This window comes from Pinus tabuliformis, chromosome 6 (genome assembly GCF_031772625.1).
Source record: "Pinus tabuliformis cultivar Carrire ecotype Pingquan chromosome 6, CPIR1, whole genome shotgun sequence".
NCBI lineage: Eukaryota > Viridiplantae > Streptophyta > Pinopsida > Pinales > Pinaceae > Pinus > Pinus tabuliformis.
In genome coordinates this window covers 58,404,557-58,419,581 of record NC_142292.1, presented here as the reverse complement: position 1 = coordinate 58,419,581, position 15,025 = coordinate 58,404,557, and the positions used below count along the sequence as shown (strand labels likewise).

The 15,025-nt window shown below is 40.4% G+C and overlaps 1 protein-coding gene across 1 annotated transcript in view; it reads right to left on the bottom strand.

Moving 5' to 3' along the window:
• Window positions 1-8,981: 8,981 nt before the first annotated feature.
• LOC149257209 (glutathione S-transferase L3-like) overlaps window positions 8,982-15,025 on the bottom strand; it is a 44,940-nt gene continuing 38,896 nt past the window's right edge. Inside the window, exons 4-11 of the mRNA XM_089460424.1 lie at window positions 11,392-11,554; window positions 11,216-11,276; window positions 11,034-11,117; window positions 9,938-10,036; window positions 9,596-9,707; window positions 9,411-9,487; window positions 9,213-9,320; window positions 8,982-9,077 (exon numbers count right to left, since the gene is read on the bottom strand). Coding sequence (XP_089316550.1) covers window positions 8,982-9,077; window positions 9,213-9,320; window positions 9,411-9,487; window positions 9,596-9,707; window positions 9,938-10,036; window positions 11,034-11,117; window positions 11,216-11,276; window positions 11,392-11,554 — 800 coding nt within the window. The remainder of the gene's footprint in view (window positions 9,078-9,212; window positions 9,321-9,410; window positions 9,488-9,595; window positions 9,708-9,937; window positions 10,037-11,033; window positions 11,118-11,215; window positions 11,277-11,391; window positions 11,555-15,025) is intronic.

The window sequence follows — 15,025 nt, the reverse complement described above, 5'->3', positions numbered from 1 at the left end:
GCCAATTGTGATTCCTGGAAGGGACAATGTAGCCATATACGGAGCACCAATATCTCCCCAAGAAGAGAAAGGACTAGCATTCCCTCCAAGAGGGGTTCCTTGATTGGTGGATTCCCTTATCTCAACCTAATATCAACGAAGGAATAGGGATGTTATTCCGTATTAAATAAATTTTATGATGCTTTGACACAACTTTGCTTGTTCAATTTTTAAGAGTTGAGAAAATGCTAAAGATGACTCTAGTCGCCTTCGATTTTTAATGAACCTGAAGTGACAAGTGCTCAGATGGACCTTTTTTTTTAAGGGGTCGAAAAGGAACGAAAGTGGCTACTCTGGAAATCTAGACAGAGGGATTACCAAGCCAATTGCAAAACTACAATATACACCTTGGTCGTAAATTAAAGAGAAATTACCAAGGACTTTACGTACGGCAGTCAATCTTCCCAAATGCTCTTTTCAGTGCATTGTGATCGATAGGGCGACAGAAATAGCTTCCTAAGGATAAAGGATATCATCCTATTGTGGTCTCCCAATATATACTCGACGATATGGGGAGCACAAGTCCATACTGACACTTGTCGTATCAAAGAGGAGGAATCACCCAACCTTCAATGAAAACGATAGTTACCAGGTTTTACGACGCCGGAACATGTCTCTAGTCTAGACTTCTAGACGTGTTGCATTAGGTTCCAAAGCATTTTTATGTTCATTGAGATTTATTTTAGAGTTGATCTTTTTAGAATTTTTCCTTTCAAGGTTCACCAAGTGATGTAGATGTAAAATTCCTAAATATGCAATCTAAAATGATAAACAGTCATTTATTTTTGTTTATCAATGAAAATCCTAGCTACTAAGGAAAGAAGAGTACGATTCTTTCAACAGAGAGCAAAGAGCACACACTAAATGCACTTTTCCTAAATCATCTTTCGCACACAGTCTAAATGCAAATGCAAATGCATGTATTTGTTTTTTGTTTCCTTAATGTGAGAATGCCCAAAAGGAAACTAAGTACAGATCTGAACTATTTTCTTCAAAGCGACATTTCGACAATTTCTTTTCAAAATGAAAGGAAGACTAAAACGACACTTTCGATTTCGAATGGAAAACTGCTTTCGACACTTCAAATATTAAAAATTCAAATCAAATACAATGACAAAAGTACAATCGACTATCTAGAGGAGGAAGACTTTACGACACTCTTCTTTTTTGACTCAAAATGACAGTTACGACACTTTTTGCATCAAAAATGATAGTTTGATTAAGCTACTTTCAACAAAGGAGGACAGTAAATGATGGAAAAATACATAAAAACATTTACAAATCCTAATCAATGGAGGCAGAATAATGTAAAGGAAGGAGGCTTTAGCAATGATATACTGATCATAAGGAGCAAAAATACTGAATAAAGCTGAAAAGAAGGAGAAAAAAACCAAATTCCAAAGAGAGAAATAATATCACTCAGTCATTGCACCTGTCCTTCAGGGAAACAGGGATGTATCTCACCTGCAACACACGGGAGGTGTGATTCATATAGGCTACCAGTTACAGACAGTGCGATGGACCAAGGAGCGAAACTGAGTTTGGTTTTTGCTCAAAATTTGCAGCTAAGTTCAGTTATTTCAGCTGAGCTATGATGGACAGTAAAAACAAAGTATATGGGTATGATCTCAAGAGGTTATTGAGCTACCACAATGATGCTTACAATGTTTGTAAGTCAGATGTTCAATTCATAAACCAACCCAGATTGACTGAAGCAGCATTCATCTACTTTGCAATTGCATAGCAAGAGTAGTTCAAAGGCTAGCTAGCTAACTTTAGGTGTCTTTAGATTTTGCTGCCAAATGTATGAAAATGTATGAAGGACTGTGGAGGGAGAGGGTATGAGGGGTTTTTGGAATGATATTGGCAAGTTTTTTGGGAATAGGGGGTTTAGGGAATAGTATGTAGGCTTAGGGATAGAAATTAGGGTTTAGGAATTTGTAGCTAGGGTTTGGGATAATGAGAATTAGGGATATGGGGATTAGGGAACTTTTGGAATATGGGAATTAGGGAATGAGTGGATGAAAGTGAAAAATATCTCAAGGAATCAAAAGGTCAGGGAGTGATGAAATGGACTTGACGGCAAAAACTCAAAATGTAAACCCTAAGCAATTATTTTTGAGAAAAATTTGCAAGGAGGTAGGGTTTGAAAAATTTCTCACTAATATCTATAAACATCTAGAGACATACATTCATTGGCATTAGAAGAACGTTTAACTTACTTGGAGAGGTGGCAATCAAGAAAATTTAGTGTTTGGATGAATTTTGTGGGTGAAATTAGGCTTGCAGCTCTATGCGCCGCGCCACAAACCCAATGCGTCGCGCCTGCTCTATACGTCGTGCCACAAACCCAACGCGCCGCACCTGCTCTATGCATCGTGCCAGTGTATTTTCTCCACTATGGAGGGTGACCCAATGCACCGTGCCAGCTCTATGCACCGCGCCCACGACTCAATGCGCCGCGCCCCTGAAACTTGAACCGTTTGCTGTGATTTTCTCTCCACGACTTTGCTCTAAGTTCCACTTTCTCTTTTGGATGCAAATGAGTTCTTTAAACACAAGAAATTATTTTTATACAAAAGATTTTGATTTTTCACTCATAGAACCTACTTTTGTAATGTTTACATTTGACATTGCCTTTCAAACTCTGTTTTTAAGCAGTTTGCTTTACTTTTTCCATTGGTGAACTGAATGATTTAAATTTTTGTTTTCCTTGCAGGGGATGGAGTTGCAGAAGCTTGGTAAGGTGACCAGGGTTGCCACTGAAGTTGCTTACATATGAAAAAATTGAAATTACATCAGATTTATGCATAAAAATATAAAATACTCTATTTTTCCTCAAAACAGGGTTTTGAGGAAAAATCAATCACTGAGTGAGTGATCATGAAAATTAGTGTTGCTGTGTTAGGGTCCCACCCTAACCCCCTTATTTATGTAATGGGATCACGTCATAGTCAAGAGTCAATAAAGCCCATATTAATAATTGTAAGTGGTTAATCCGCAATTAATGACAGAACCATAGTTAGTTACAAATGGGTCGTAGTATTAGATAGATGGTATTAATAAAACCCACAGTATTGGCTCATGGTATTGCATGTATGAGTCATATATAAAGGATAGAGACTCCCTGCGAGGAGCATCGTGTCTTATTTTGTAGTCGAGCTCTGCTCTATTGGAGGTTGCCCCCTCGAAGAGGCAAGTGAACATTACTCTTTGAATAATAAAATCATTGCTATTCTGTGTTCTGGGTATCTTTTCTTCGCATATTCTGTATTTGGGTATCATTTTTCAGGTTAAGAGCATAACAAGTGGTATCAGAGCACTTTCCAAGGCCGGTGGGATCTCCATTTCTTAGCAAAAAAAAATTTTGGTTAGAGACATGTCCCGGTGTCTTTAAACCACGGGATCTGTCGTTGAGCGCATAAACCTGCGGATTTGGGGAGGCATGCACGCAGGAAATACAAGAGGTGGCCACGTCTGTTGGACTCCCTTGTAACCCCTGTGGGTACCCCTTTGAGTAGTAGCGCATTAGACAGAACCGCGCATGGATTGTCTTCCACGTACCCTCTGGATATATCGGAATCCCCCTAGGCTCCCTTGAAACCTCGCCATAGATAAACCGTCGGCCGTCTTGCGACTACAGTGCACCGAGAACAACACTCGGGGAGATTACTCACCCGTACGATAGGGTAGTTGGGTTGTACGACTAAGGGTACGGTCGATCCTCCTTAGTTAAAGCCCCGAAACATTGGGCCGAGTACTACTGCCAGACCCTTATGTATATTGCGATCTATAGCACCTGACACTCCTCAAGACCATAGTTTCCTTTTCTATCGTGGGATCACACAGCATCTCTTCTAGATCCGCCTGTGCAAAGGGGTGCAGCAGCAGTAGACATCAGTCCCACAGTCTCGAGTTCGCGGATCAGCCATTCCGGTCTATTAGATCCATCAGATCCGCAGAAGCAGTCTGTTCCGCCATCAGATCCACCATTCAGATCTCTTAGATCCACCAGATCGGAGTCGTTGTGAAGGGTTCCTATACCGGGGTATAACTTTCACAGGACTTTTGGCCGCATTAACATTTTGAGGAATTGGCCACTGCAGTATTGATAAGGAAGGGGTGCTTATTGGTGATCTAGCCCATCAGAATCAGGACGATGAGCTGAGCACAATGGTACCATTCACTTCTTAGTGAAAAATTTTAGGCGGTCCCAATTTTAAAAAAATCCGGTTGGTGTATGGTAGAAACTAGAGCTCAAGCGATGGCCAATGAAAGGATGGACAAACTTGAAGAATCAATGCACAACCTCCACCTTCAGCTTACCGGACTATGTAGCATGGTCGAGAAAATAGTCCCGAAGGGCAAGGAGCAAGCCCACGAGGAGGAGTATAATGGCACTGAACACAATGAGGGTGAGTCTAGCCACTCTCCTCATGTCTGGCACACCCACCCACCACCCAGTCACCGACCTCCCAAGTTGGATATGCATAAATTTTACGGTTCTCATCCGTCGGCATGGATAGCACAAATGGAGCAGTATTTCAAACTGAATCACATCTTCGATGATGCGACTCAGCTTATGTTGGGGAGCATGTACATGGACAATGAAAGCTGGCAATGGTGGGAATGGCATCAGCGTTGCACTGGACCTCTTAGGACTTGGACCAAATTCACCAAAGCTCTTCAAGACCGCTTTGACTAGGAATCATCTTTTTTGGGTTGTCTTACTAAGCTCCGACAGACTAGTACAGTGGATGAATATATTACAGCTTTTGAAGCCTTAGCCTTCCGCACTTGGGGTCTCTCAGATGTGTTCTACACGGAATGTTTTATCAGCGGTCTTAAAGAAGCTATCAAAGCCCAAGTCCTACTGCACCACCCTCCCACATGGATGGAGGCTTGCAAGGTAGCTCGTAACATGGAACGTGCATTAGCAGCCCAATACAGTCGCCCAAATTTCTCCGCTAAAGGTCGCCCCCCACAGGCTCACAACATGACTCAAACACTTAAGGTCCAAAAGGTGTCACCTGTGGAAATGGCCGAAAGAAGAAAGTAAGGCCTATGTTACTACTGTGATGAAAAATACTCCCCAGGTCATAAATGCAAGGAGCCCAAATTTTTTCAAATTGATGCCACTGACTACAGCTCAACAGAGGAAGATCCACCACTGGAGGAACAGGAGCCGCTAGAAGAAGACAACCAAAAGGACAATGTCTTTGACGAACCAGTTATTTTGTTGTATGCTTTGGCAGGGATTTCTTCCCCTCAAACTCTCAAAATCAGAGGTTTTATTAAACATCGCCCAGTAGTAGTCTTGATTGATAGTGGAAGTACACATAATTTCATCCATCAGAAAGTCGCAGAAGCAGTGCATTGTTTTTTACGAGCAGTTTCTAACTTCCAAGTTCAAATTACGGATGGAGGCACAATGAAATGTGAAGGCCGCTGTGAAAATGTCAAACTTCAAATGGGGGATTATCAGTTGAAAACCCACATGTTTTCCATACACATGGGGGGTTGCGACATTGTCCTCGGCGTGGAATGGCTCCGCACTCTTGGGCCAATCACAATGGATTTCCAGGAGTTATATATGAGTTTTAAGCAGAACAACTACACACATACCCTCCGTGGACTCCAGGCGGGAGCCCCCTCCATCATCAGCTCGCATAGGATGGAAAAATTGTTAAAAAAGGGCAATCATGGAGTTGTAGCTCAATTTAATGCCATCCAGGCAGTTGAAACAAAGCCTCTACCAATTCATCCTTAGATGCAACAGATTTTAAATAACCATCTGTCGGTCTTTGACAAGCCTCGTGAGCTTCCAACCTCGCGAGGGGAACATGATCATAACATCACCTTGGTTCCAGGGGCCCGACCCCCAAATGTGCACCCATACAGATATCCGTTCACCCAAAAGAATGAAATAGAAAAAATCATCAAGGAACTTTTGGAAGCAGGTGTCATTCGTCCCAACATTAGTCCTTATTCATCCCCAGTGGTCATGGTGCTCAAGAAAGATGGGGAGTGGTGGTTGTGTCCCGACTTCAGGGCCCTCAACAAGTTGATAGTCAAAGATAAATTTCCCATCCCGGTGGTTGATGATTTGCTAGATGAACTCAATGGGGCTCAATTCTTCACTAAGTTGGATCTTCGCTCAGGCTACGACCAAATTCGCATGAAGGAAGTCGACATCCCCAAGACTGCTTTCAGAACTCATGAAGGCCATTATGAATTCCTGGTCATGCCATTTGGTCTTTGTAATGCCCCCTCTACTTTTCAGAGCCTTATGAACCACATTCTCAAACCATATCTCAGGAAATTTGTCCTTGTTTTCTTCGATGACATCCTCATCTATAGTTGCACTTGGGCCGCACATCTTCAGCATGTAGATCTACTCTTACAATTGCTCCGCAAGCATAAATTATTTGTCAAGATGTCCAAGTGTTCATTTGGCATGGCAGAAGTAGAGTATTTGGGCCACATTGTGGGGCGTGAAGGTGTCAAGGTGGACCCCAAAAAAGATCTAGGCAATGTAGGAATGGCCTCAACCTAAGACCTTGAAGAGCTTGAGAGGATTTTTGGGTCTCATAGGCTATTATTGTAAATTTGTCTGCAACTATGGTCGCATAGCGAAACCCCTAACCCAACTCCTAAAGAAAAATTCATTCTTCTGGAATGAGGAAGCACAACAGGCCTTTACAGCTCTAAAAAATGCCATGTGTTCCACTCCAGTCTTAGCACTACCTGACTTCACCAAATCTTTTGTCATTGAATGTGATGCTTCAGGTACAGGTATTGGGGCAGTCTTAATGCAGGAAGGGTGACCGTTGGCCTTCACAAGCCAACAAATCAGTGGGAGGAATCTAGGCCAATCTACCTACGAGAAGGAAATGATGGCCATCTTACATGTAGTCGAGACCTGGCGACCTTACTTATTTGGGGCGACGTTTCCAAATCTGCACAGATCATCACAGTCTTAAATATTTTTTGGAGAAACGCCTATCCTCCCCACAACAAAATAAATGGCTAGCCAAAATGTTGGGATATGATTATGAGATCATTTACAAGAAATGGAAAGACAATAGTGTAGCAGATGCATTATCTCGCCAATTTGAGGAGGAAAGTACTCTGCTAGCAATTTCCCTCCCCATTCCAGAATGGATTGAAGAGGCTCGCAGGGAATGGTTTTCACACCCCGGGCTCTCCCAACTCATTTCTCAATTGCAGGTAGATCCAAATTCCACCAAGGGCTACTCGTGGCAGGATGATATTCTTCGCTACAGGGACAGAGTCGTAATATCACCAACATCCACCCTCAAAAGTCGCATTTTGGCAGAATTGCACTCATCTCCCATTGCAGGACATTCGGGCTTTCAGAAGACATATGCTCGCACCAGAAGATCATTTTTTTGGACAGGCATGAAAAAGGACATCCTTACTTTCGTAGCAGAATGTGATCTCTGTCAACGCCAAAAAGGGGAAACCGTCAACACACCAGGCACATTACAACCATTGCCCATTCAGGCATCAATTTGGACGAAGGTTTCTATGGATTTCATTACAGGTCTTCCAAAGTCAGGGAACAAGTCAGTCATCATGGTGGTTGTGGACCGACTGTCCAAGTATGCTCATTTCTGCGCCCTACCCCACCCGTTTACACCAACTTTGGTTGCTCAATCTTTCATGGATCAGATCTTCAAATTGCATGGCATGCCCACTTCTATTGTGTCCGACCGCGACCCGATCTTCACTAGTAATTTTTGGCAGGAACTCTTTAGAATACAAGGCACTCAACTCAAACTCAGTACTTCCTATCATCCACAAACAGATGGTCAAACCGAAGCTGTCGACAAATGTCTAGAAACCTACCTTAGGTGTTTCACTTCAGAAAAGCAACACCTTTGGGTACAGTGGTTACCTCTGGCTGAATGGTGGTATAACACCAACTATCATGCCACCACCAAAATGACTCCCTATGAAGCAATATATGGTCAACTCCCGCCTTCACCTACTTCGTATCTCAAGGGATGCTCAAAAGTACAAGCAGTGGATCAACTCCTACAACACCGCACAACCATGCTCGCCCATCTTCGAGCGAATCTTCATCAAGCTCAGAACCGCATGAAGCAACAGGTAGACCAGCATCGCTCAAAGCGCCAATTTCAAGAAGGGGATGAGGTCTTTTTACGGCTACAACCATATAAGAAAACATCACTCAAGGACAAGGGGTGTTAGAAACTCTCTCCCAAATTCTACGGACCATATCAAGTACTTCAGCGCATTGGAGAAGTGTCCTACAAGTTAGCCTTGCCACCTACTGCAAAAATCCATCCAGTTTTCCATGTCTCATGCCTCAAGAAAGTGATTGGGAACAATTGTAGAATTCAGACCAGTCTACCTGAATTGGTCGAAGAAGGGTCCATCTGGCTTCAACCCGAACAGGTCCTAGACACACGAGACAAGCAACTGCGCAGCCACATGATTAAGGAAGTCCTCGTCAAATGGAAAGACACCTCTCCGGAAGATGCAACTTGAGAACCAGCCACTATTCTTTAGCAGTTTCCGCAGCTTCAGCCTTGAGGACAAGGCTCGTCTTAAGGGGGAGGGCATGTTAGGGTCCCACCCTAACCCCCTTATTTATGTAATGGGATCACGTCATAGTCAAGAGTCAATAAAGCCCATATCAATAATTGTAAGTGGTTAATCCGCAATTAATGACGGAACCACAGTTAGTTGCAAATGGGCCGTAGTACTAGATAGATGGTATTAATAAAACGCACGGTATTGGCCCATGGTATTGCATGTATGAGTCATATATAAAGGATAGAGACTCCCTGCGAGGAGCATCATGTCTTATTTTGTAGTCGAGCTCTGCTCTATTGGAGGTTGCCCCCTCGAAGAGGCAAGTGAACATTACTCTCCGAATAATAAAATCATTGCTATTCTGTGTTCTGGGTATCTTTTCTTCGCATATTCTGTATTTGGGTATCATTTTGTAGGTTAAGAGCATAACATCCTTCAATCTTATGTAATTCTTGTATTCAAGGAAGAATACTATTAAGCATTTTTATCACATAAGCACAAAATCTATTATAAAAATCGAAAACCAATCATTTTTGCACCCCGCTGGAAATAGGGAGTAATGCAAATAAAAGAGAAGTTTAACTTGCCTGAATCCATTTCGATAGTTTCGGCCTACCAGCTGTGGTATCATAATTCTTTAATGCAGGAAACACAACATGAAATCTTTCAACGAAAGGACCATATGCAATGTCAACCTGCAGTGATGGTATACATCTCTAAATTGTCAATTGGGATCATAATATAATATAAGGTCAAATGGAAAACAACATATAAAGATGGCGTACCACACTGAATTGACCCAAAAGGAAAGGCCCGTCAGAAAACTTTCCGAGAGCATTTTCCAAATAATCAAGAGCAGGCCCTGTCATGATGGGAAGTGCATTTATATTAATCCACACTCTTCATAATCCATTGAATATAAGACATCTTATTCAAATGTATGAGATGGCTTCTGAAAAATTGTTCTTACCAACTTCTTGTGCAGTCTCAGAATCCGGCTTGGTCAAAGCGATGAATGCATTTTTTGTAAAAGTATCTGTATACTTCAGTAACTCATTTGCAGCCTCTTTTTTCGCAGGATCCTGTTTAATGGCAAGAAAGTTATAGAGCATAGACTCTGGTACTAAAGCTAGACAATAACTCGTAAAGGTATTAAAACTCAAATTCCAACCCTACCCTACTTCCCTGAAAAAGTCTCTAACGGCTTCAACATTATAAACTAAAATTGACAAATACGAAGTGCCTGACCATTGAGAGACTTTGTTTTAGCTAATGACCTAAATTAAAAATATTTAGGTAGGGTAACACATACCGTGGGAAAAAGTTTAGGTCCTTCAAATTTGTTCTCGAGATACTCAAGTAAATCCAGACTCTCTCCTGTGACCTTGCCATTGTTCTCAAGAGAAGGAACCTAAAAAATTGAAAATAGTGAGTTATTTGCAAGTTCTGCTCTATATCTTGAAGACATTTGGCCCTTTTGTAACATTTGACATCTGGCACTTCTATTTCTGCACGTTCCTTGCTTGAAATATTAGTGATGATCACACAAAAACACACAAGAAATAGGTCTTCCTAGCTGACTAGGAATGTTAAAAGCAATCCCAAATCTGTGTTGGTATTTCTTATTCAAAAACTCATTGCGGCCTCTCAAGCAACAGTGAGAGGATGGCTCATAAACTTGGAGTAGAATTTGAACTCTAAGCTTCAAACCTATCAGGACACAGTGAGAAGTGTGTGGATCTTAAGCTTGGAGTTGCATCTGAACCCTAAGCAATAGTATGTTATCTCATAAATCACTTATTAATTCAAGTTGCATCTGACAACATACTAATTTGTAGCCAGCACAATGCACATATATTAAAATATTTGGGTTTGTGGCAAGATAGACCCCAAATTTGGCAAGGTAATAACCTTATCCAACTCATGCAATAACCCTATGATCCCCACCCCAATTTACTTGGTTATAGATCAAATCTACTAAGCCAAATAGAATACTCTATCAATTAACAAAAGGTTGCTAGACTGCTTGTTAATGTGCAAGCGTGTTCCCTTTTACTTGAGCTAAGGTAAAACGAGGACCAACCCATCTAATTTCTCTTTTGCATCTACTTGGATCAAGATAAGAAACTAATAACAAAGTTTTTACACTACAGGCCCTAATTACATAGCAATTAAACCATGACCCAAATAGCGGATCCAACTGCCCTTGAGTAACTAAAAGAAAAATAAAATTAGATAAACATAGAAACAAGAGCCAACCTTGTTCGGAGGATAAACTAATAACAAAGTTTTTACACTACAGGCCCTAATTACATAGCAATCAAACCATGACCCAAATAGCGGATCCAACTGCCCTTGAGTAACTAAAAATAAAATAAAATTAGATAAACATAGAAACAAGAGCCAACCTTGTTTGGAGGATAAAATTTCTCCTTGTACCATGCTGGTCTGTCTTTCAAATCAATCATAAATATCTGAATCTCACTAAGACCCTGCATTTTATTTTCAATCGTTTCAGAAATTGCATAATGGTATCTTATATCAATAGAAGAACTACCCTCACAAAATAGGGGATCAGCATGATAAAAACCTTGATGTTCCTGGCACTCCAAACTCGCTGGGCATATGGGCATGTCACACTGATATACAATCTGCAAACCCCAGATCAATTTCAGTATTTAATCGCTAAACAGAGTATGATACTATACACATTCCAACAAAAAGTGATGATTTAGATACAATAATGATAAAAATTTAGCTACCCACCTGGTTGTTCCATCAAACAATGGATGAGGCTCCAATTTGGATGTGAGAATGGATGGAATTGCATAGTCGCAGTCGAGCAACACGATGCCACAGAAAATATTTTGGTAAATCGAGTACAAGTTTGGATATAATAAATTAAATATATAATCAAACAATGTAGTGACTTACAGTGCTGCCATCTTAACCTGGTTGCAGTGTTCTGGTAATCATCATAGCCGTTTTCAAACCACCCCCTGCAGTGTTCTGAGAGACCTTACTGCATACATGATTGTTTCCTTTAGATCTCTATGCTTCCTATTACCATGGAATATTGACAAAGTTACGATGTTTCCACTGATAATCTCCGCAACCCATAATAGTCCATCAATGATGCCAATTTTCTTCCAATCAGAGAAGCATTAAGGTCCGAGGCAGCTTTACCACTCGAAATCCCCTTGAAACGAGACCGTAGATTGACAATATACTCATGAAATACAGAAGCAAAAAAAAAAAAAAAAAAACAACAACAAGGATAAGCGAGTAACCAAGCCATGATTGAGTCTTCCAGCCCTCGAACAATAGGGTCATGTCTCCCGCAACCGAAAGCATAAAAAAAAAACAACAATATACAATGATCATGAAGTTCACGAGCACCCACATGGACTTTCAATGTTTTCTTCTTCGCCTTCCCCATGGCAAGAAGAAATACCCAACAAAAAACCCCAGGATCACAACTATAAAAAAACCCCATTGAAAGACATCACTGCCAACATGAGCAAATATCCCAACCCTGCATTCAGACCAAAAACGGCGGATTCCATGACCCTAAATCCAAGTGCTCTAAGGTTTCTTCCAATCAGAGGAGCATTGAGGTCCGAGGCAGCTTTACCACTCGGAAAATCCCCTTGAAACGAGACCGCAGATTGACAATATACTCATGAAATACAGAAAAAAGAAATACAACAAGAAGGGTAAGCGAGTAACCAAGCCATGATTGAGTCTTCCAGCCGTCGAACAACAACTCCTGCAGTAAAACATTATGTGCATCATCTTGGAGGTCTGGAGTTCGAATCCGGATGAAACCCTTTTCCACAATTTCACTGGAAATGCCCCTAACAGATCCAGTTCAGGGCCTGGTCCTCAATATTGAAATAGATACAAAGTAGACCATTCCGATAGGGTGTATTCTTCTCCAACCCATCCAAGACTACCCCCCCTCCAACATGTATACAGAAACGCTCAAATGCGAGTTTGAAATAAGGAATATATGCCTTGATTTTCATCTTCAGAAGTTTTATTCCCACACCAAAAACCGTTGCTGACCCAAATCAGACAAGAAGATAGAGATACGAAAATGTGAGAACCAGAATCAGAAAACTGGGGATTGGGCTCTAAAAATCTGAGAATCCAAACCAAAAATGGTCTGAATACCACCACCCACTTCGATATACCCATAAAATTTCGTTGTGTCGCTTGAGACCTCAGGGCGAACGACTCTGTTGCGGTGTTTCTTCACTGATGATCTAATGGTTGGAGATTATTTAATCGTCTAACAATCCATCTAACGGCCCACGTCGAGACCCGGTAGCATGGAGGGGAGTTCATTTTAGAGGGAACGCCTTACGGCGTAATTATGAGTTGGAGATCAAATTTGCAATCTAGAAAATATATTGGATGCTAAAATCATGAGTGATGTTACAACAAATCCATTAATAAACCATCATTGGTAATTTCATGCATAATAATCATCAATTTATTAAAAATAAAAGAGAAAAATAGTATTTATCCATAAGAGCATAAATAATTATAAAATGGAATTATATGATAAATTATGATAAATGACGTGATAAAGAATGGTAGAAATGGATGAAATAGACGTTAAAAAGTGATATTAATAATGACAAATTAGTGGCCCAACATAGGTATTGTATTGGTTTATGATCTGTTTGCATTATTGTTTCCTTTCCAATTAGATTGTGTTTCCACTTCTACAAATTGCACCAGGGCATAGAGCTCCTTGTCGTAGGTAAGGTAGTTAATAGTTTCCCCCTAAAATAATTCATAAGGGTAGCATAGAGGCCTCCCTCCCCACATCAAGAATGCCCCCATAACATACCTACTCACAATGTCTGCTTCAAAGGGTTGTTGTAATTTTAGTAATGCAAGAACTAGTAATTGAATGATCTTCTTCTTTAGCTCCTCAAAGGCCCTCTATTGACCCTTTCACCATTGGAAACTCTTACTACATGTTGTTATGGCATGGAAGATGTCATTACCTCTAAAACCGAGGCTATGAATTTCCTCTAGTAAAGTGTTTCCCCAACGAACTCCTAACCTCAAAAATATTAATAGGCACTAGTCATTTCATGATGGCCTCCATCTTGGCAAGATCTATTTTTTATCTCTCCTCCTCCTATCACATATCCCAGATACACTAAATACTGTCGTGGAAACTCACACTTCATAATATTTTCTAGCAACGTGTGCTTCTTCAATGTTTCTAGCAGTTGAGTCAAATGTGAGATGGGGTGTCCCCTAGAATTGTAACAGGAGGAGTTTTGAATAGGAATCCTAAGGGGATAATCCTGGAAGTGTTTGGACATGATAGAGTGCTGATGATAGAATAATTGATGTGTAATGACTATTTTTGTTGAAGTTGAGCTTATTTTTCCTTCTCTACTCACACCTTTTCAAATTGTAGCCATTCCTCCTGTAATATTACCTGCTCATACATAGTGGTGGCCTTGTCAGAATTTTCTTTCTTCAATACTTCTTCCCTTGATGCCTTCATAACCTACTCAACAATGATTAGAAGTAGCTTTTTATTTTTCTTAGGATTAGAAGACACCTATTGTGAAGCTTATAATATTTGCTTCTTTATGGAATTTTTGGGTGGTTGGAGCACCAAGTAGCACTGTATAATAGTATATCATCTAAATATAAAATAAAAAATTAATCTATAAAAGGGCACATTATATTATTCATTAACCCCATAAATGTATCTAGTGCATTGCATAGGTCTAATGGCATGACTAACCACTCATACAAACCTTGTCTGGTTTTGAAGGTAGTCTTCCAGATATCTTCTTGTCTAACTTGAACCTTGTGATATCCAAAATTTAAGTCCATCTTGGTGTTTGGTCAATTTAGAGTGTCCTAAATTGCTATATTAATTGTCAATCCGGGAGTCGTAAACTTCTGAAGTGAGGTGCACTATATATGCAAGATAACCGATTTCTTACTTTTTGTCGTTTTTGATTTTTGGTTTGTTTTTGGGTTTATCTTTTGTTGATTCCCTAATGTGAGATGGCAATTCTAAAAGTCAAGTATGGATATAAGTGTTCAAGGCAATGGTGACCTTTAAAATGATTTCCAAACTTCAAAATTTTCAAAAAGGTTTTAAAACTTACAATGTTGAAATCAAATCCTAAGAGAATAAAAATGTACCAATATTCTAATTAAACCAAACAGTGAGCTAGTGACTATGAAACCCAATATCCTTGCTGTTGTATAAAAAGAAACTGAACTCAAAGAAATTCAAAAACTGCAAGCAAAGTAAACTAAATCATATTACATCAACTCATATTCTGACCCCTCACCATTTGACTCGCTCTGGCTTTAGGAGGTAATCATAAACAAATTGAGCAATCTGATA